The following is a 21,626-nucleotide window of genomic DNA, read 5'->3' as shown; positions in this document are numbered from 1 at the left end:
CAGACCCAAAAGGCCACATATTATATGATGCCACTTATATGAAATGATCAGAATAAGCAAATCCATAGAGACAGAAAGCAGATTCTTGGTTCCCTGGGTCTAGGGAAGAATCGGGGGATGGAGAGAGATTGTTAATAGGTAGGAGGTGATGAAAATGTTCTGTACTCATGATGGTAATGCAACCTTAGGAACACACTAAAAACCACGGAATTATATGCTTTAAAAGGGTGAATTTTGTAGTATGTAAATCAGAAAATAAATAAGTATTTGAAATGATGATAGGGAGGCTCAATGGAGGGGATGGCTGAGCTGAGTGAGGAAGCATGCAGGAGGGGGGTGAGGCAGGGTGTGAGAGCATGGCTTCATTCCTTGTAGGGGTTCCCCCAGACAGGTGGAGAGGAAACTCTTCCGTTGGGGTTAGAGGAAAGGAGGTGAGGTTGAGCAAACCTTATCCATGTTTTGTAAAGTGAAGGCCAGGATGAGATCAGAATTGGGGTGGGTAGGAAGGAAAGTGCCAGAATTTGCCGTGAAGAAGGGAGAATGACGAGGACGTGACAGCTACTAGGCGAGGCGAGGCACAGGAGAAGCAGGTGGGATGGCCTGAGTCCTGAAGGAGCAGAGGTTTGTATACTTGACCAGAAGGGCGGCATCTCCAAAACAAGGGAGGAGAGCCTAAGAGCATTTTCCACTCTGGGGCTGGTGTGGGAGAAGGCTTAGTCCCCAACAGCTGGGAGACACCTGGAGCTTAGAGCAGGGAGACAGAGGAGACACTGTGTTAGGTTAAGGACACGGAGTTGATTTTGCACGAAGTGGACTTCCGCACAGCACACAGGGAAGGCCTGAGGGCAAGGGAAGCAGAGTAGCACGCCCATCAACAGAGCCTGCACTAGCCCTAGCAGGCATACCATCAGGCATATTAAAATGTGCCCTCTGCCCAAGATGATAGACTTCTTACTGTACATTTTTGGAAGGGTGTTTATTATATTGCTATTAAAGCAATTTAGCCATGAGTAACATTTAATTTATATTGGCCCATGATTTTTCTGCAGTGTCCATATATTATAATTCTTGTGCAGAGAGAAAATCAGACCTACAAATTATTTTCATGTGCCATTAATATTTTATGAATACCGAATTTAGCAGACAAAGATGGTACATTTTCTAACTCTTTTATTCATTCACTTTGATTTTAGAGCCATAGATTAACTTTATTTTCACAAGACTCTGAAAGTCTCATAGGCCTCGTCCCTGGGTCTCCAAAGTGGTTGGCCGAGTCTGTGGGAGGATCAACAGAGCATCACTAGTCACAAGTTAGCCTCGTATTGATAACGTAGAGTCACCGCGTGTAGAGCTCTTTGCTTCTGAGCCACACAGACCCTTTTGCAGCTCCTCCTTGCTCCATTAAGCTATCAGCAATCCCCGGTCTGCCTCCAGTAAACTTCCTCTTTCCAAATTGGCAAGTTCTCCTCTGTTCTGGTTGGGAAAACAGACACGTTTGTTAGAATTATTTTTTAAAGTAAAAGCAAACTCAGAGTGCAGGTCTGAGCCTTTTTGTGGAATAAAGGTCACAGATTTCAGTCTACCAACTTGTGACTCTGTAAACGGCTGTATCAGGACTTACTCTTCAGGCCTGAGGTTGCCAAAAACCTAACACAATGAGGAAGGAGACTCTTCACGTGGTGAAGGAGGTCACCACCACAGAGGAAACATCGCTAGAGATAAAACCATGCCTGCATCTTTCTTGAGCACGTCTTCCCAGAGAGGACAGAGTGTCTCAATACCATGTTTCACCTTGGTGTTAGAAGCTGCTCATGGCTGGGCTAAAAGTAGGGGGACTTGTATTTTCCATCCTTGTTCTGAAAGTGCATAAATCATCTCATAATTGGCTTCAGTTTACCAGTCAGCTAAAATTATTTGAACTACAGGAAAATAAATTTACAAAGCCACATATGTTTTTAAACAACTTTATTGAAACATACCATATAACTCACCCATGGAAAGTGTTCATTTCAGTGGTTTTCAGTATATTCAGAGTTGTGCAACCACCAGCACAATTTTAGGATATTTTAATCATCCCCCCCCAAATAAATCACATGCCCATTAGCAATCACTCTCTATCCCCCACTCCAAACATCCCAGCTATAGATAACTGCTACTCTACTTTCTATCTCTATAGATAAGCCTATGCTTGACATACATGTCTTAGAACTTCGACATGGTCTCGCGAGTTCTGAGTTTGGAAATGTTTACTGATCTCTAAGGTAGAATGCTTGGCGCAAATCACGTACTTTTTCTCTCTAGTTTCCCATCATCGTTAGAAGTGTAACAATACAACATAGGATTTAGGCTTCTGTAATGTTTATCAAGCATTCTGAAAATTTCAAGTACTTAGCATGAAGGGGACAATGTGTTAAAATAGCCAGTGACAGGGTGCCTGGGTGGCTGTGCCATTAAGCATCTGACTTTTAGTTTAGGCTCAGGTCATGGTCTCAGGGTCCTAAGATCAAGCCCCATATCAGGCTCTTCACTCAGCATAGAGTCTGCTTGTCCTTCTCCCTCTGCTCCTACCCCTGCTCTCACTCTCTCAAATTAATTTTAAAATCTTAAAAAGAATAGACAGTGACATCGCTAAAGTGTCCTTTTGCTCATGGCTTCTCAGTCCTGCATTCTATCCTTATTTAATGTGGCTGCTAACATCGAAGAAATTCATTACTAATGTTCTCTTGGTGGAATTAACAATCGAAACCCACAGTATTCTAAACCCTTTTTTTAAACTGATGGTTTAAATCTCTACCCCCTCTTAGCTTTTGAACAGAATTCCAGTTCTGTACAAGTAACAATTTCCCTTCTCTTCCCGTCCTTCCTGTGACTAATTGCTGGAATTGTAATAATGAACAGAGCATGAGCCAAAATCCTGCCAGTAAATGGGAGAAAAGGAGAAGAAAATATGGCATATGTGGAAGTTTACACTTAGTTTTTCTCCCAGGGTATAAGATATAAAACCTCAGACTTGACTTGGAGTTGAGTTTGAATGCCGTTTCTATTACTTCTTAACTCTATGACCTTGAGTGATTTGTTACTGTGCCTCATTACCTCATCTTTTTTTTTTTTTAAAGATTTTATTTATTTATTTGACAGACAGAGATCCCAAGTAGGCAGAGAGGCAGGCAGAGAGCGGGGGAAGCAGGCTCCCCGCTGAGCAGAGAGCCGGATGCAGGGCTCAATCCCAGGACCCTGGGATCATGACCTGAGCCGAAGGCAGAGGCTTAACCCACTGAGCCACCCAGGCGCCCCTCATTACCTCATCTTAAGAATGGGATTATATGTGTACATGGGTGGCTCAGTTGGTTAAATGTCTGCCTTCAGCTCAGGTCATGAAACCAGGGTCCTGGGATCAAGCCCCATGTCGGGCTCCCTGCTCAGCGGGGAGCCTGCTTCTCCCTCTCCCTCTAACCATTTCCCTGCTTGTGCTCTTGATGTCTCTCTCAAATAAATAAATAAATAAAATCTTTAAAAAAAAAAAAAAAAGAATGGAAAGAATAAGAAAACACCGATGTCATGCGGCTGTTCTGGGAATTAATGCATCAGAGCAGTGGAAGGACACCCAGTACAGAGCAAGATGGCAGTGTTGGTTGGAGCTGCTGTCGTCCTGCCTGAGCGAGGCTCACCGGCCTCAATATAGAGATCAGAAAAACCAAGAAAGAGGTTAAATAGTAAAGCATTTCCACGTGCATCATCTCCTTCAAAGGCTAAAGGACTTGCCCCTCTTTCACTCGCCAGTACTTATGATGATATGCGTTTCAGGCCGGAGGAGATTCGGAAATTATCGAGCCAAGGTGATGTGCATCAACCCCAAAGAGAAGGGAGGTCAGGGGACTTGGAATGAGGTAGGGAAGGAGACCATTGGGGTCAGTGCTGCCTTATTCCTTGCTTTCTACAGAATTCCTCCAGAGGCCGGCCAGTGGGATGGCTAAAAGGGCAGCCCCGAGCACCTGACGGCCTGGGTCTGAAGCATGCCTGTCGTCTTTCCCTTAGTTCACCTGAGCAGTGGCATAGCGACAGTGCCCACCTCTCTGAGCTCTGGTGGGGGTTCAATGAGGTAGTATGTGCGGAGCAGGTACCAGCTGGTACACGTAAGCACTAAGTAAGTCTTAGTGCAAGATACCTTCCCTCCACTAACTGTGTCCGCCTTAGCAGCGTGGTAGGAGAGCTTAGCCATGTTTATGGTGGTCATTTCCCCACAACACCCCTTAGGCACTGAAAGCGGGTTCACAGCTGATCTCATCATTTTCCCCCAAAGCCTGCCCTTCTTACAGCATTCCCCACTCTTGGGAATGGCACCATCTCAACCAGGCACTCAAACCAGAACCCCAGGGGTCAGTCCAGGGGCCTCCTGCCACCTTCTCCTGCGTATTCGGTCGCAGACCAAAACTGTTCAGTTTGGTTCCTTAAAATTTCTCTAGTCTCTCTCATTCTCCCATCCCACTATTGTTGCTTGAGCTCTGGCCCTCATTTTCTCCTGCCCTGTCTATACAATAGTTCCCTAACCCTATAGACACCAACCTCAGTCCGGCTCCAGGCATCAATCCATTCTCCCTGAGGCTGCCACAGGGATCTTCCTAAAACACAAAACCAATAGTATCTCCTCACCTTAGAGCTCTGCCTTGGCTCCCCAGTGCCCAGGCAAACCCCATAGCATGGCACAGCAGATCCTTCAGGATCTGGCCCTGTCTGCTATCAGTTCCTTGACCTCTCTCCACTCCCATCCTTCAGTCCAGCCCTTCTGAGCTAAGGACAGTTCCCAGCACACTGGGGTGAGCCTCCATGTCTTTGCTTCACTGCCTTGTCTGCCTGGGATGCTCTTTACCCAGCTCCCTGTTCATCTTTGGAGACTGTTTTCGAGAATTCCTTCTCTTTGAAGCCATTCCTGGCTACCTCCTTCGTAAAGGCTCAGCCATTCTCTGCTCTCACAAGTAACCCGCATTCCTGCTCTAGTACCTGGGATTACATCTGCTGCCTATTGGCACGACTTGCTTCCCTCCTGGGCTGTAAAGCCATTAGAGCGGAGATCAAGGTTGACTCATACCCCTTGTCCTAAACCCTGGTCAGTACCACTGTCCCTAATATAGGCCATTGACCAAGCAAATGAATTTCAAAGGACTGTGCATTTATAGCTAGCATTTCTTGAGTATTCGTCATCAAACTGAATTGACATGTATTCTTTCCTTTAACTCTCCAACAGCACATGGCAGAGGCACTATTCCTGGCATTATTAGTCCCATTTTAGTGGGACAGAGAGAAGTTAAATAACATGCCCCGGGTCACAGAGCTAGGAAGTAGCAGACTCAGGACTTGAACTCAGCTCTTTCTTAGCCCAAACCAACTCTTCTTGCCTCCACCTCCCAGTACATCAGACACTTGAAGGAGAATGAAATCTGTCTGGCTTTTCAAAAAGCTCAGTTTCTAAAACCTTGTGGGAAACCAAGGAATCTAGCCCTGACAGGAGAGAAAGCCCTGAGGCTATCTATCCTCAAGGCCAGAGAAATTATTATGACAATAGAAGCTTGTGGTTTCCAGAGGTTTTTGAAAATAATTTGAGGTTAAAGAGAAACAACAAAATCACTAAAAATGATTTACAATTTATTACTCTCAAGTCTTCCTGTTTCAGGAAAAGCCAGCAGAGCTGCTCCTGGTACGAATTAAGTTCTCTTCCTAATTCACCCTCGAGGCTTCATTTTGGCCTTGTGCAATCTCCCTATGGAAAGGGCATTGTTTCGTGATTTTTTTTTTCTTTCTTTCTTTCTTTTTTTTCTTTTTAAAGATTTTATTTATTTATTTGATAGTGAGAAAGAGAGAGAGAGTACACACACAAGTAGGGGGAGCAGCAGGCAGAGGGAGAAGCAGACCTCCAGCTGAGCAGGGAACCCGATGCGGGGCTCAATCCCAGGACCCTGGGGTCATGACCCGAGCCGAAGGCAGAGGCTTTAACTCACAGGCACCCCAGTTTCGTGATTTCTGATACAAGTCAGACCTGGCTGGCCATCACTTCAGCCAGTCACCGACAGCTGTAATGGGGGACCCAGCCTGGTACAAAAGCCGCCAGCCCTGGGTGTGAAGGTCACCATTGCAATTTGGCCTGAAAACTGGGACCATAACATTTATGCTTTTAGGGAAAGCACATTGTTCATCCGGAATTTGAAGGGATTTTTGTTTTCCTCCTACCTGAGCCAGGAAACTATTCAAAGTATGTTTGCAATGTGCTTAGCACTCCCTACTTGTCCATGCTCTCCTCCAAGCACGCACGAGAGCACTAAATTGTGGGTGAGCTGAAGGACTGCAGAAAAGAAATCCTCATACCAACAAATACCCGCTTCATGGTGCTCTCACAATGCTCTCACTTGAGATGGCTCTGTGGACAGGTGCCTGGCTGGCTCAGTGAGTAGATGAGACTCTTGATCTCAGGGTTGTGAGTTTGAGCCCTGCACTGGGTGTGAACATTACTTAAAAATTTAAAAAAAAAAAATTTATTATCAGATGGCTCCTTGTTGTGGGTGACATTGTTGTGTTTTCTTTTTAACTTAGCATAGGTGAGTAAGATACTAAATTTACTACTTTATCAGTATATACTTTACTACTTTATCAGATAATAGCACATAAAAGGGGTTGGGGTGAGATGGGTGTTTTAAGCCCACCCAAAACATGCTTTTATTAAACAATTTGAACGCTAGAAAATTTCCTGAGGCCAGAAAAATTCTTCATAGTACCAATACTCAATTTAATTTGCCTACTGATTCTAACGTTCTAAAGAAAAGTGGACAGAGGGGGAAAAGCATTTATGATGTGTTGGGTACTGTATTCACCAATTAACCTACATCATTTAATCCTTACCTAAAACTTCAAGGCAGGTGGTGTAAGACTCACCAAGGCCAAGTCACTTGCCCAGGGCTAGGGTTGAAACCCAGAGCTGTCTGGTTCCAGAGCCTCCCCTCCACCCCCCACCCTCCCCTGGCATGGACTCTTCTCTATAGACGCAAAACAAACTGTTGTGTTTTAGGAAAGGCAGCTGTACTTCAGTCAACTCTGCCACTTGGATTTTTGAAGAACTGTTTGCCAGCTCTATTCCTTCCATAGGATGATTCCAACATTAACTTTGCAACTTTAAGGCAGCAGTGGAAAGAAAGATCCGTATGAGGACATGTAACAGTGTTTTCTGCCCAGAGTTCCTAATTCTTCACTGAATCCTCTGGCAAGTTTCCAGCAAAGAAAATTAGGTGTAGGGCACAGGGGAGGCCTTGACCCAGAAAGCTGGAATCAGATAGAAAGCTGAGGGCTTAGAAAAAGTGTGGTTTGGGGAGGTCAGAATTGGGAGAGATTTCTCTCTGCTTAAGGATTTAGGAATGTTTCAGGGAGGAAATAGCACTTAAGCAGAGCCTTAGTCTTGAAGGATGGGGGAAAACTCCTCTCAAGCAAAAAGGAAACTGTGAACAAAGACACAGAGGCAGGAAAGTGAGAGCACTCGTGGGAAATAAGATATTAATAGTGCTATATTATCAACAATGCTGCTCTTTGTAACAACACTCCCGTATCTGGTACAAAATAGAATGTGTTCCATAGCCACGTATGTTACAGTCCTCCGTCGCGGGAGGAGCTGTCTTTTCCATGCTACGACACATCTGGAAATTCTGCTTTTTGAATGGCATATCTTTGCGTAGAAGCACATTAATGGATGTCAACTTAATGGATGTCAAGTTTAAGATCCTGTCTCATTTTGCTTCTGCAGAAGGAAACTCCACTTGCCAACGCCGCCTTCTGGGCAGCAAGGAGAGGCAACCTGGCCCTGCTTAGGCTGTTGCTGAACAGCGGTCGAGTGGATGTGGACTGCAGGGACAGTGTACGGATGGATTCCTGCGGTATATGCATGCCAAGGGCACACCATTTCCCCTGCCGGCATGAGAGCAGCTCCCGAATACATTGCCCTTTACGGTGCTTACCTACTCGCTCTGTATGCTTGCTTTATCCTTTATAAAGTCCACGGTACCCTGGTGAATGTAAAAACATATTCAGGGTTAGGGGGCACTGGGTGACTCCGTTGGTTAAGGGTCCAACTCTTGATTTCTGCTCAGGTCGTGATTTCGGGGTATGAGATAGAGCCCCGAGTCAGTCTCTGTGCTCAGTGGGGAGTCTGCTTGGGATTCTTTCCCTCTGCCTCTCCCCACGACTCACATACTTTACACGCATATGCGCTCTCTCCTCTCTCAAATAAATAAATATTTAAAAAATTTAAAGACATATTAGGGAAACCATTACACGCCGAAAACGGAAAGCAGCCACAATAAGGAAAGAGGCACTTCACTGGGAATTAGAATTGGCAAGGTCCAAGAAGAAAAGCGTTTTTAGTCACAGAATTCAAACCAATGGCTTCCATGGAAAGTGGAGATAATTCAGAGCAGAAGAGGACTGCCATGAGTGTGTAAGTTGGGTTTTTCTACAAGGAGAAGAGAACTGAGAACGGAAGCCACCACCCAGCCTCTTACCTTTCATTATCGTTGCAAACATCAGTACACTCACTGGCAAGTAAGGGTCTAAAGATGGATACTACTGCCCACTGGCAGTCATCATCTGGGAATGATGGTCCCTCCCCAGACAGAAGCAGGGATTCCTCTGTACTCAGCAGGACGATGCATCTTGAGGGATCAGGAAGACTGAGAGAGAGAGAGAACAAGTATTTGTATTTTAGGGATAAAGATGTTTTCAAGGGAGCCTTATAGTTTTCCCAAAAACAGGATGTGGCATTTCCAACTTGTATTGCACAAGTTTGGTAAGTGCGATCAGCACCCTGGGATATCTGGGTTGGCTCCATTTTGCCCACTGGGGGCATCGGTGTGCAGTGTCTTGGGTCTGCACCTCCAGACCCACCCAGACCCCTCTTCAGCTGGCTCTGTGTCCCAGATCCTGAAAGGTAGGGCCTAGTGGACTTGCTTCCCTCTGGCCTCCATTTGGGGTGGCCAATGGGAACACTGGTAGGAATCGGAGGGCAGGAGGACAGGGATGTCGGGGAACCTGGTGGTCCTGCTCTGTCTGGCAGCAGTGCTCTAGTTCTGTGTCCTGGGAGTCACTGCCCTCCCCCACCACCCTGTGCCTTCAGGCTAGGCTGGCAAGGGAGCCCCATTGCCGCTAGCTCACAGTCCAACATTGTTCTTGTAGTGTCCTGTGCCCGGGGCACAGCTTTAAAAATCACTAAACTTTCTTCCAGCTATCCCAGTGTGACTACGCCCTCGGCTCCTTGCTGGGACCCAGACTGATATGAGGTCAGGCATCTGTGAACTTGTCACACCAGTCATACATGGGTCTTCTGGGCCACAATGGCATAGGAGCTCTGGTTTTCATTGGGGCCTCACCCCCGATCACAATGATGACCACGTTTCCTCTTTTCCTTGAAGTCACCTTTTCTCAGCCACCCCTATAACTTTTTCCTGACTTTCAGTGTCCTAGGGGCCACCTCTCAGTGCTACACACATTCTGCCCCCAAGATAGTAAGTACCCCGTACTCTCAGCCTCCCCAGCACCCTTTCCTCCTTGGAAAGTGTGTGACTTGTCCTGCTACCTCCATTCCCCTCAGAGCTCATCCTCTGTCTCTCTTGGTCTGCTATCTCAATCAGAAATTTTGCTTCTATGAACAATACTAATGTGTTGACTCTTCCTCATTTGAAATAAAAACTCATTTTATGGGGCGCCTGGTGGCTCATTGGGTTAAGCCTCTGCCTTCGGCTCAGGTCATGGTCTCAGAATCCTGGGATCAAGCCCCACATTGGACTCTCTGCTCAGCGGGGAGCTTGCTTCCTGCCCCCTCCTCTCTGCCTGCCTCTCTGCCTACTTGTGATCTCTCTCTCTGTGTCAAATAAATAGAATCTTTAAAACAACAACAACAACAACAACAATGAAATTCATTTTATTCACAGCTTTCTGGAAGAATGATTCCTTAACCCAAAGGAGTGAGTCTAGTTGCTGGGTCATAGGATAGCTCTATTTTTTGAGGAACTTCCACACTGTTTTCCAGAGTGGCTGCACCAGCTTGCATTCCCACCAACAGTGTAGGAGGGTTCCACTTTTTCCCCATCCTCACCAACATCTGTCGTTTCCTGCCTCCTTTATCTCTCTAATGCACAATAACCATCAGATGAGCACTGGCAAGCTCCCTCTAGACTTTTAAGACGTATGAAGGTCATTGTAGTGTTTGTTGTGGTCTTCGCCACATTTATATCCACTGTATCCAATGTTCAAAATCAGTTGGTTTTAAAAGGTACATTTTAACATCAGCCAGTGAAATAAATTAACCTTAACCTTTAGGAAATTATAGTTTGTCCAGCCTGATAATTTTGGATATAAAGGAAACATTTTTGTCTAGCTTAATAAATACATCAACAGATACTACTACTTCATTCTCTTTCTCCTTTGCCTCAACCTCTGACTTTTTCTCAATTGACCATGATGTGAAGTTGAAATACAATTTATAAAGTATTTTTATATTTTGTTTCATTCAAGGCACTTTCCTTTAAAGCAGATGCATATAACACTTTTTATCTTTCTTTTTAAATATCAAAATTTAAGTTGCTCTGTACTCCTTGTGCCTCATGATTGATTTTTATTTTGAAGCAAGTATAACCTGTATTAAAAAAAAAGTATAGCCTGTAATAAAAAAATTTTTTCTCACCTCTCATGGAAAGGATGAATAACTGTTTATTCAGATTGGATTTCTTTTTAAAATTTAATGTGTAATTAACATGCAGTGTTAGTTAATTTCAGGTGTATAGTATAATGCTTCAACAAGTCCATATATTACTTAGTCTCATTAATTCTTAATCCCTTTCACCTATTTCACTCATCCCCCAACCATCTCTCCTCTAGTAACCATCAGTTTGTTCTCTGTAGTTAAGAGTCTGTTTCTTGGTTTGTCTCCTTTTTTCCTTTTGTTTGTTTGCTTTGTTTCTTAGATTCTACATATGAGTGAAATCATATTGTATTTACTTTCCCTGACTGCCTTATTTTGCTTAACATTATACTCGCCAGATCAATCCATGTTGTTGCAAAGGGCAAGGTTTCATTCTTTTTTACGGCTGAATAATATTCCTGTGTGTGTGTGTGTGTGTGTGTGTGTGTGTGTGTGTGTATAGATATATACATAAGTATCTTTTTTTTTATAGTTATCTTCTTTATCCATTCATATATTGATGGATACTTGGGCTGCTTTCATATCTTGGCTGTTGTAAATAATGCTTTAATAAACATATGGGTGCATATATCCCTTCAAATGAGTGTTTTTGTATTCTTTGGGCAAGTACCCAGGAGCGCAATTCCTGGGTCCTAGGGTATTTCTATTTTCAATTTCTTGAGGAATCTACATACTATCTTCTACAGTGGCTGCACCAATTTGCATTCCTATCAACAGTGCATGAGGGTTCCTTTTTCTCCATATCCTCGCCAATACTTCTTTTGTGTGTGTGTGTGGTTTTGATTCTAGCCATACTGACAGGAGTGAGGTGGTATCTCATTGTGGTTTTCATTTGTATTTCCCTGAGGAGGAGTGATGTTGAGCATTTTCTCATGTGTCTTTTGGCCATCTGGATGTCTTCTTTGGAGAAATGTCTGTTTATGTCTTCTGCCTGTTTTCAAATTGGATTATTTGATTTTGGGGTGTTTAGTTGTATGACTTTATACATTTTGGATACTAATCCATTATCAGATTTGTCATTAGCAAATATCTTTTCCAATTCAGTAGGCTTTTAGTTTTGTCTGTTGTTTCCTTTGCTGTGCAGAAACATTTTATTTTGATGTGGTCCCAATGCTTAATTTTTCCTTCTGTTTCCCTTGCCTCAGGAGACATATCTAGAAAGATGTTATGGATGATGTCACAGAAACTACTGTCTGTGCTCTCTTCTAGAATTTCTATGGTTTGAGGTCTCATATTTAAGTTCTTAATCCATTTTGAGTTTATCTGGGTATCCATCTGGGGATGATGTAAAGAAGGTGGTCCAGTTTCATTCTTTTGCATGTCCCTGTCTGGTTTTCCCAACACCATTTGTTGAAGAGACTGCCTTTTTCCCATTGCATATTCTTCATTCCTTTGTCAAAGATTAATTGACCATAACACCATGGGTTTCTTTCTGGGCTCTCTATTGTGTTCCATTGACTTATGTGTCTATTTTTGTGCCAGTACCATACTGTTTTGATTCCTACAGCTTTATAATATAACTTGAAATCTGGAATTGTGGTATTTCCAGCTTTGTTTTTATTTTTCAAGATTGCTTTGGCTATTCTTGGTCTTTTGAGATTCTGTACAAATTTTAAGATTACTTGTTCTATAGAAAATGCTTTTAATGTTTTTATGCAGATTGTGTTCAGTCTATAGATTGTTTGGGGAAATATGGACATTTTAACCATTTTTTTCTTCCAGTCCATGAGCATGGAATGTCTTTCTATTTGTTTGTGTCCTCTTCAGTTTCTTTCATCAATGTCTTATAGTTTTCAGAATGCAGTTCTTTCTCATCCTTGGTTAGGTTTATTCCTAGGTATTCTATTATTTTTGGTAGAATTGCAAGTGGGACTGTTTTCTTAATTTCTCTTTCTGCTACTTTGTTATTAGTATATAGAAATGCAAATGATTTCTGTACATTGATTTTGTATCCTGCAAATTACCAAATTCATTTACCAGTTCTAAAGTATTTTTTCACTGGAGTCTTTAGGATTTTCTATGTATAGTAGCATGTCATTTGCAAATAGTGCAAGTTTTATTACTTCCTAATGAATTTTATGTCTTTTATTTCCTTTTTTTGTCTAATTGCTGTGGCTAAGATGTCTAGTACTATGTTGAATAAAAGTTGTGAGAGTAGACGTCCTTGTGTTATTCCTGTATTGGGGGGAAAAGCTCTCAGTTTACCCCATTGAGTATGATGTGCACTGTGGATTTTTTCATATATAGCCTTGATTATGTTGAGATATGTTCCCTATGTTCCTACTTCGCAGAGGATTTTTTATCATGAGTGGATGTTGTACTTCGTCACATGCTTTTTCTGCCTCTATTAAAATGTTCATGTGGTTTTTATCCTTTCTTTTATTGATATAACATATCACATTGATTTGCAAATATTGAACCACCCTTGCATCCCAGGAATAAAACCCACTTGATTGTAGTGAATGATTGTTTTACTGTATTGTTGGGTTCTGTTTGCTAATATTTTTTGAAGACTTTTGCATCTATGTTCATCAGAATTAATGACCTGTAGTCATTAAGACTTTTTCTGTAATGTCTTTATCTGGTTTTGGTATCAGGGTAATGCTAGCCTCACAGAATGAATTTGAAAGTTTTCCGTCCTCTTATATTTTTTGGATAATTTGGGAAGAATAGGAATTATCTTGAAATGTTTGGTAGAATTCACCTGTGAAGCCATCTGGTCTTGGGCTTTTTTTTTTTTTTTTTAACATATAATGTATTATTTGCCCCAGGGGTACAGGTCTGTGAATCATTGGCTTACACACTTCACAGCACTCATCATGGCACATACCCTCCCCAATGTCCATAACCTAGCCACCCACTCCACACCCCCCTACACTCCAGAAACCCTGTTTGTTTCATGGGACTAAGAGTCTCTTATGGTTTGTCTTCCTCCTAATCCCTTCTTGTTTCATTTTTTCCCCCCTACTCCCCATGACCCCCTGCCCTGCCTCTCAAATTCCTCATATCAGGGAGATCATATGATAATTGTCTTTCTCTGGTTGACTTATTTCACTCAGCATAATGCCCTCTAGTTCTATATACAATGTTGCAAATGGCAAGATTTCATTTCTTTTGATGGCTGCATAGTATTCCATTGTATATTTATACCACATCTTCTTTATCCATTCATCTGTTGATGGACTCTAGGTTCTTTTTATAGTTTGGCTACTGTGGATGTTGCTGCTATAAATATTCAAGTGCATGTGCCACTTTGGATCACTACATTTGTATCTTTAGGGCAAATAGCCAGCAGTGCAATTGCTGGGTTGTAGGGTAGTTCTGTTTTCAACTTTTTGAGGAAACTCCATGCTGTTTTCCAGAGTGGTTGCACCAGCTTGCATTCCCACCAACTGTGTAGGAAGGTTCCACTTTCTCCACATCCTCACCAGCATCCGTCATTTCCTGACTTGTTAATTTGAGCCACTCTGACTGGTGTGAGGTGGTATCTCATTGTGGTTTTGATTTGTATTTCCCTGATGCCGAGTGATATTGAGCACTTTTTCCTGTGTCTGTTGGCCATTTTGATGTCTTCTTTGCAGAAATGTCTGTTCATGTCTTCTGCCTATTTCTTGATTGGATTATTTGTTCTTTGGGTGTTGTGTTTGATAAGTTCTTTATAGATTTTGGACACTAGCCCTTTATCTGACATGTCATTTGCAAATATCTTCTCCCATTCTGTTGGTTTTCTTTTGGTTTTGTTGATTGTTTCCTTTGCTGTGCCAAATCTTTTGATCTTGATGAAGTCCCACTAGTTCATTTTTGCTCTTACTTCTCTTGGTTTTGGTGATGTTTCTAGGAAGAAGTTGCTGCAGCTGAGGTTGAAGATGTTGCTGCCTGTGTTCTCCTTAAGGATTTTGATGGATTCCCGTTGGACTTTTGTTGTTGGGAGTTTTTTTGATTACTGATTTAATTTCATTGCTGGTAACTGGTCTATTCAGATTTTCTATTTCTTCCTGTTTCAGTTTTGGTAGGATATATGTTTCTAGGAATTTAAATAATTCTTTGTATTTCAATGGTGTTCGTTGTTATTTCTCCTTTTTGACTTCTGATTTTATTTTAATCCTCTCTCTTTTCTTTTTGATCCTGATTTCATTGATCTGTTGTTTTTTTATTTACTTTACCATCTATTTCTGCTCTAATCTTTATTATTTTTTTCCTTTTGGTTTTGGGTTTTGTTTGTTTGTTTGTTTCTCGCTCCTTTAGATGTTAGGTTAGGTTGTTTATTTGAGATTTTTCTTGCTTTCTGAGATAGGTCTGTATTGCCGTATTGCCATATACTTCCTTCTTAGAAACACTTTTGCTATATTCCAAAAATTTGGGACCTTTGTGTTTTCATTTTCATTTTTTTCTTTGTTTTTGCTTTCTTCCTTAATTTCTTCATTGACCCATCCATTATTTAGTAGAATGTTATTAACTTCATGTATTTGTGCTCTTTCCAGATTTTTTTTCTTGTGGTTGATCTCTAGTCATAGCATTTTGGTCAGTAAAGAAGCATAAATGACTACAATCTTTTGAATTTGTCAGTATTTGTTTTGTGATGTAATATGTGATCTATTCTGGTGAATGTTACATGTACACTTGAGAAGAATGTGTATTCTGCTGTTTTAGAATGGAATATTCAGGATATATCTGTTAAACCCAACCAGTCCAATGTGTCATTCAAAGCTACCATTTCCTTGTTGAAGGAACAACAAGGGCATGGAACCTACTTAAAATTCTCTCTTTCCCTCTCCCTTTGCCCCTTCCACTCATGCTCTCTCTCTTTCTCTCTCTCAAATAAATGAATAAATCTTAAAAAAAAAATCCAAATAACGAGACCCATCTATCTGCTGCCTAGAAGGCTCATTCCAGACCAAAAGTCACCTGCGGATAGAAAGTGAGGGGATGGAGAAACATTTATCATGTACATGGATGTCAAATGAAAGCCTGGGGAGCAATACTTATATCAGACAAAGTAGACTTTGAAAAAAAGACTATAACAAGAGACAAAGAAGGATACCATATAATAATGAGATAATCCAACAAGATATAATAATTATAAATATGTATACACCTGGGCAGTGTGCAAGCAGCACATGGGAGCACCCAAATATATAAAAAGGTTAATAACAAACATAAAGGAACTAACTGAGAGTAATATAATAAGAGTAGGGGACTTTAACACCCCACTTACATCATGGGCAGATTATCAAAACAGAAAATCAACAAGGAAATGGTAGCTTTGAATGACACATTGGACTGGTTGGGTTTAACAGATATATCCTGAAGGAATTTTCAGTAGGTTCCAGTGCAGAGCCTGACACAGGGCTTGATCTCAAAATCCTGAGATTCTCAAGTCCAGTGAGTATCTTTTGGACCATTACTTTAAATTCCCTATCAGGCATGTTACTTATCTCCATTTCATTTAGATTTGTTGCTATGGTTTTGTCCTGTTCTTCCATTTGAGACATATTCTTCTGTCTCTTCATTTTATCTAACTCTCTGTGTCTGTTTCTGTTTGGAAAGTAAGCTATGTCGCCCACTCTTAAAACTAGTGGCCTTGTGAAAAAGAGCTCCTGTAGCATCCTGCAGTGCAATGTCCCCTGTTTCCAGTACCTGGCACTGCAGGGGGGGGGGGTCTCCCATGTGTGTTGTATGTGTTGTGTGTCCCCTGCTGTTGTGGCTGAGCCACTTTTTCCTTCAGCCCAGGAGAGTCCAGTGGCTCTCCTTGCTGTTTTGTGCAGTGTTTGGTCCTGGTGATTTTTGTGGGCCAGTCTGGGGCAAACCCAGGCTTGAGTTGAGTCAGACCAGTTTGCCAGACATGCAGTAGCAACAAACTGCAGGCTGCTTTCCCTGTGTTGTCTGCTGAGATGCTTTCACTGGCAGGTGGGGCCTGCGGTCAGACCAGCTGTCTGCACCCAGCCCACTGCTGGGGCCCCAGTATGATTGCTTGTGTGGTTACATTTCCCTCTCCCCAGGGCAGGAGTCACTTTGGAGTGCCACTGACCCTTGCTCGGGCTGCTTGTACACTGCCTGGTTTGTGGGTCTGGTTTGAGTGGGTTCCAGGCAAAAGCACACCAGAGGGGGCAGATCCACAACCCACACAGGGGGTAGTGCATGTCAGCCAGTTAGGTAGTGAATATCCATGCTTCACTGGTCCCTGCAGATGGTCATGGGAATTTGCTTGGGAGCAGGAGAAGGAAATGGTGCCTACCAGCTCCTTTGCTCCTAGAGAAGTCTTCCAAGGATCCCTGCTCCTCCAGCCATTTCTGAGACTAGTAAACAAATCTCCTTCCCATGTACCCCAGGCATTTTTTAAACTACTGCTTCTGTGCTGTATCTCTGTCGGCTGTTTGTGGTGCTGTTTTTTTAAGGGTGAGGACCCAGTTTCCTCTTGCCCTCCATCCTCTTCCAAAGCTGAGCCACTGATTTTTAAAATTCCAAGGACTCCTGGCTGGGTCAGTCAGTAGAGCATGCACTTCTTGATCTCTGTGTTGTGCGTTTGAGCCCCGCGTTGGGAATAGAGATTACTTACAAATAAAAATCTTAGGTTGCCTCTGGGTGTCTCCGTCAGTTAGCCGTTGGACTCTTGATTTCTGCTTGGGTCATGATCTCAAGATCATAAGGGGGAGAAGCAGACTTCCTGCTGAGCAGGGAACCCGATACAGAACTCGATCCCAGGACTCTGAGATTATGACCTGAGCTAAGGTAGAGAGAGGCTTTACTGACTGAGCCACCCAGGTGTCTCTCTCTCCCTCTGCTCCCCCGCCCCCCCCAACACACACAGCGTGTGCACACGTGCGCTCTCTCTCTCAAAAAAAAAATTTTTTTTAATAAAATAAAAACCTTTAAAAACTAGATAAAAATGAAATTCCAGGCTTTCAGTCCTGCTGGTTATAAGAACTCGTGAAATTTGGATCCTCTGTCTTTCAGAACCAAATATTATGGGGATTCATTGTCTCTGGCGCAGGCTCCCCAGTGTAATAATCTGTCTCCCTCCCTTCTTCACAGCTCTCTCCCCACCCAACCCCCCTCACCCTGCATACAGCAGTGGTCTATTTACCTCCCCATGCATCTCTGCCCTTCCTACCCTCTTCAGTGTGACCTCTTCTCTACCTTTAGTTATGGAGTTGGTTCTAGTCTTCAGGTCGTTTTCCACGTTATCTACAACGATGAGAGTGTCATCTATTGTGACTCCCATTGTATACCTATTGACACTCCACTGCGTCTGTCAGACACATCTATCTATGTGAGCTTAGGGTCCTCCTACTTCACTATCATCCCAGTGATCTTCCAGATTGGTTTTAAATCAGATTCTTCTATCTGTAATCTAAATAAAAATTTTTCATGTTCAGGAGGAAGTTAGTAATACCAACTTCCACATGTCATTCTAATCCTGGGAAATACAGAGGAAGGTGTTCAACTTGATAATGGATGGTACAGCCTAACGAATGTCTAACATTCAAATACCAAATACGGTCTCATGGAAGCAGAGAAAATAGAGAACACTTCCATGAAGCCATTAGTTTTTATTTTTTTACTCTACCTGTACTTTTCATACATAGCAAATAAGACTTTCCCAAAATTCGTATTGAGATTCACAGAAATCAACAAAAGCCAAATGATGACCCAACATTTATTGAAGTATCAAAATATTATAATAGCTAACACTTACTGAATTAATAGCTAACATTACTATGCTAAGCACATTGCCTACATTATCTCGTTTACCCATTTGATTTAATCCAGCAGATGCTTTTATTATTCCCTATTTTGCAGATAAGGAGGGTGAACCTTGGAAAGGTTCTATAACTAGCCCAAGACCTGTCAACTCTACTGCCTTCCTACAAAATCCCACCCATGAATTAAAATGAGGCTTGTAAGAGTCACTCGTCACCCCGTACCTTCCTCCTGTAAAGTACCATCTTTCTCTTATCCACCCTAGAAAGGCAGGTTGCTGCGTACACAGAGGTAGTGGTCAAACTCACAGTTCCAAGCCCTTAAAAACAACTGGAAATTGAACTCTAAATCCCAGGAATTAAAAGCAATGTGCCCCCAGGTGACACAGTTAATCGATGATAGAGGCTGACGTGAACCCCCCGCCCCCCAGACTCCTACTGACTACTCTGGTCTCCTATATCTTTGAGGTACCTTGCATTTTTACTTGAATCAGTTCTAAAAAAAAGTCTTCTAAACTCAGAAAACCAACAGGTACGACCTAACCCATTAAGAACAGTGTTTGGGCCCAGAAATCATTTAATATGAATCATAAAATAAGACAATTACATCCCTCCTGCCTTCACATGCAGTGATTATGGTTCCTTTGGACTGCATTTCTGAAGGTAATGGGATTAAGTGGTGTTCTTCTTTTTAAGATTTTATTTATTTATTAGAGAGAGAGTGTGTGAGAGAGAACATGAGAGGGGAGAGGTCAGAGGGAGAAGCAGATTCCCCGCACAGCCGGGAGCCCGACACAGGACTTGATCCCAGAACTCCGGGATCATGACCTGAGCCAAAGGCAGCCACTTAACCAACTGAACCACCCAGGCACCCTATTAAGTGGGTTTTTAAATTGAAAACTCCACCTGCAGCAGTTTGTCGCTTTGCTTTTTCTCTGTCTACTTTGCGTTATAAGGTTTTTCATGAGACACTCAATACTGAGAGAAATTGTGCACTTGGACGTGTCTCAAGTGGACCTGACATCTCTTTAGCCTCTCCTCCAGGACCCTCTCTGACATACATAACTGCTCTCTGTCTGTCTTCCATCTAGCATGGCACCACGCTCCTCATGGTCGCCTCCTATGCCGGTCACATAGACTGTGTGAGGGAACTGGTTCTGCAAGGAGCAGACATCAATCTCCAGAGAGAGGTAGGTCAGGTTTACACTTGAATAAGAATGACCCAAGTGACAGAGACTCGAAATTTTTACAGTGGTAAATAGGTAAGGAAGACCAGATTAATCATTGCTTTTTTCCTGCATGGCATTAATGCCCAGATTGTGGACTTTGCTGTGCCTAAAATAAGGCCCTAGAATGGACCATTGGGTGTACATCAGTGGAATGAATATTCTCAAGTGTGTGTTATAGTGTGAGGTAACCAAACCTCTAACCACATTCCCTGAGCACTCATACATTTCCTCCCAAGCTTAAATCAGGTCTTCCTTCTTCCCTGGGGAAGAGGTGCTGTAGAAGTTAAAGGATTTTCATGGAGATTTTTTTGTATTTTTAAAAAGATTGGGTCACCAACCTGTTCTGAATGAGGTTCACTTGCTAGACTATCTCAGTCATCCTCATCAAACTATGATTACAAAGGGCTTCTCTGACTGGCCACGTATTAAAAAGCTCTCCCCAAAAAGCCATGTGGTGGACATTGAACTAAAATGTGAGCCTGTTCCCATGCTTCATTCAAAGGCCACCTTGGGAGTTGAGTCTGGCTAGACCATTCTTGGTCCAGTGTAGAAGAGCAGTGGAAGGTTGGACCTTTTACCATACTTCGGGAGTCAGATCTGAGGGGGATCCATTTATTCTCAAGCTGATCTAGGGCCTTGCAAATTAACCTTTCTGGAGGTAGATCCATAGGTCAACCCTAAAGTGAATCTGACCTCTCAGTCCACACTAACTCAGACCCAAGATGGCATCCTGGGGCAAGCTTCAGACTGAACTGGAGCATTTGATGTTCCTTGATCCAGTCTTATCCTAGGGCCTACCCTACAGTTGTTTCAGAAAAGATGAGTCATCAACCAAACTTTCATCAATCAGTACACCCCGTCTTCCAGCCTGGACTGCTACCTCTGAGTAGAGCTGTGAGGGCTGGCTATTCTGTGGGGCACCTATAGTCCTTCCCTTCTCTCTTCTGGGTGTCACCTTGGCTCTGGACCATGGAAGAATGACACTTGATGAATAGACTCTGGAGTCTGGCTCTCCATAGGCCTGCGCCAGCAAGCCTGATCTATCAAGAGGAGCCATACAGACAGACCATAGCAAATCTAGTCTCAGACAGATTCTTTGGAGCAATTTTCACAACACTGGAGCATTGTTTTAAGCCATTTTTCATGTCAGCAGCTAATTTCCTTCTGGGAGGAAAATGTTTGGGCCCATTTAGAATTATAATTTGAAATTACCCTAATCTTTTTGTTTTTCCTTTATGCTTCACAGTCTTGGTTTATTATAGCTTTAAAGAATAGACAAACTTTTCTCTAATAAAAACAATATGATTCAGATCTGCTCCTCAAAAAACTTTATCCTGAAGGGCAAGTTTAACACACACAAGTATATCTTCAGAACAATTGTGAAAAGCTGAAAGAAGAGAAACATTTATTTGCTTTTCAGCCAATGTATGGTTTTTATGGTTTTATATTTATCTGTTTCATTCCGATTGCTCCACTAATATTCTTGGATATGAAAACTATTGTGTGTGTTGAACAAAAATGGCCCTCAAGGACTTACTGAAGTGTGCCCAATTTTGAAATAACCTTGTAGCCCAAATAATGTTGCTACATGAATGCCCAGTGGTCCCCTGAATTTCCCGAAGCCACCCCAGCCTCCGGTGACAGAGCTGCCAAAGAGAGGCCCCAAGCTCACACACGAGGTGAGTACCTAGCAGTGCTGTGGAAGGTACTCATGTAGCAGGCTTCTGTCTGGGTTCATTCTTAGTCCATTTTTTCCATTTAATCCATATCAAAATACTTGTTTCCTGAAAAGGTACCTGTCATTGTTTTCTTTGGATGGCTGTCTGCGTATACAGAGCTTGCAAGAACAGAAAGCTAATGATCCAGAGAGACCATTGCTCTAAAGAACCAGCAATATCAGCTAAAATTTCCAGGGTTAGGAACTGCGTGTGCAGTTTTCATGAGGCCCTGGGTTACAGTAATAAAGCA

The 21,626-nt window shown here is 42.6% G+C and overlaps 1 protein-coding gene across 7 annotated transcripts in view; it reads left to right on the top strand.

The window, feature by feature from the left end:
• Positions 1 to 21,626, top strand: part of ANKRD29 (ankyrin repeat domain 29) — a 54,700-nt gene that overhangs the window by 3,269 nt on the left and 29,805 nt on the right. For 3 of the 7 annotated variants that reach the window (XM_013051463.2, XM_045065453.1, XM_004742840.3), the window contains exons 2-3: positions 7,781 to 7,891; positions 19,521 to 19,619. In XM_013051463.2, the coding sequence (XP_012906917.1) occupies positions 7,781 to 7,891; positions 19,521 to 19,619 (210 nt within the window). Of the gene's footprint in view, positions 1 to 7,780; positions 7,911 to 19,520; positions 19,620 to 21,121; positions 21,338 to 21,626 lie in introns of those variants that run through there. The other 4 variants (XM_045065452.1, XM_013051461.2, XM_045065454.1 and 1 more) reach the window with 3 other exon arrangements.

This window comes from Mustela putorius, unplaced genomic scaffold (genome assembly GCF_011764305.1).
Source record: "Mustela putorius furo isolate JIRA1106 unplaced genomic scaffold, ASM1176430v1.1 tig00003858_pilon_pilon_pilon, whole genome shotgun sequence".
NCBI classification, from domain to species: Eukaryota; Metazoa; Chordata; class Mammalia; order Carnivora; family Mustelidae; genus Mustela; species Mustela putorius.
The sequence above is the reverse complement of the archived record's forward strand: the minus strand, read 5'-3'. Positions and strand labels throughout refer to the sequence as shown.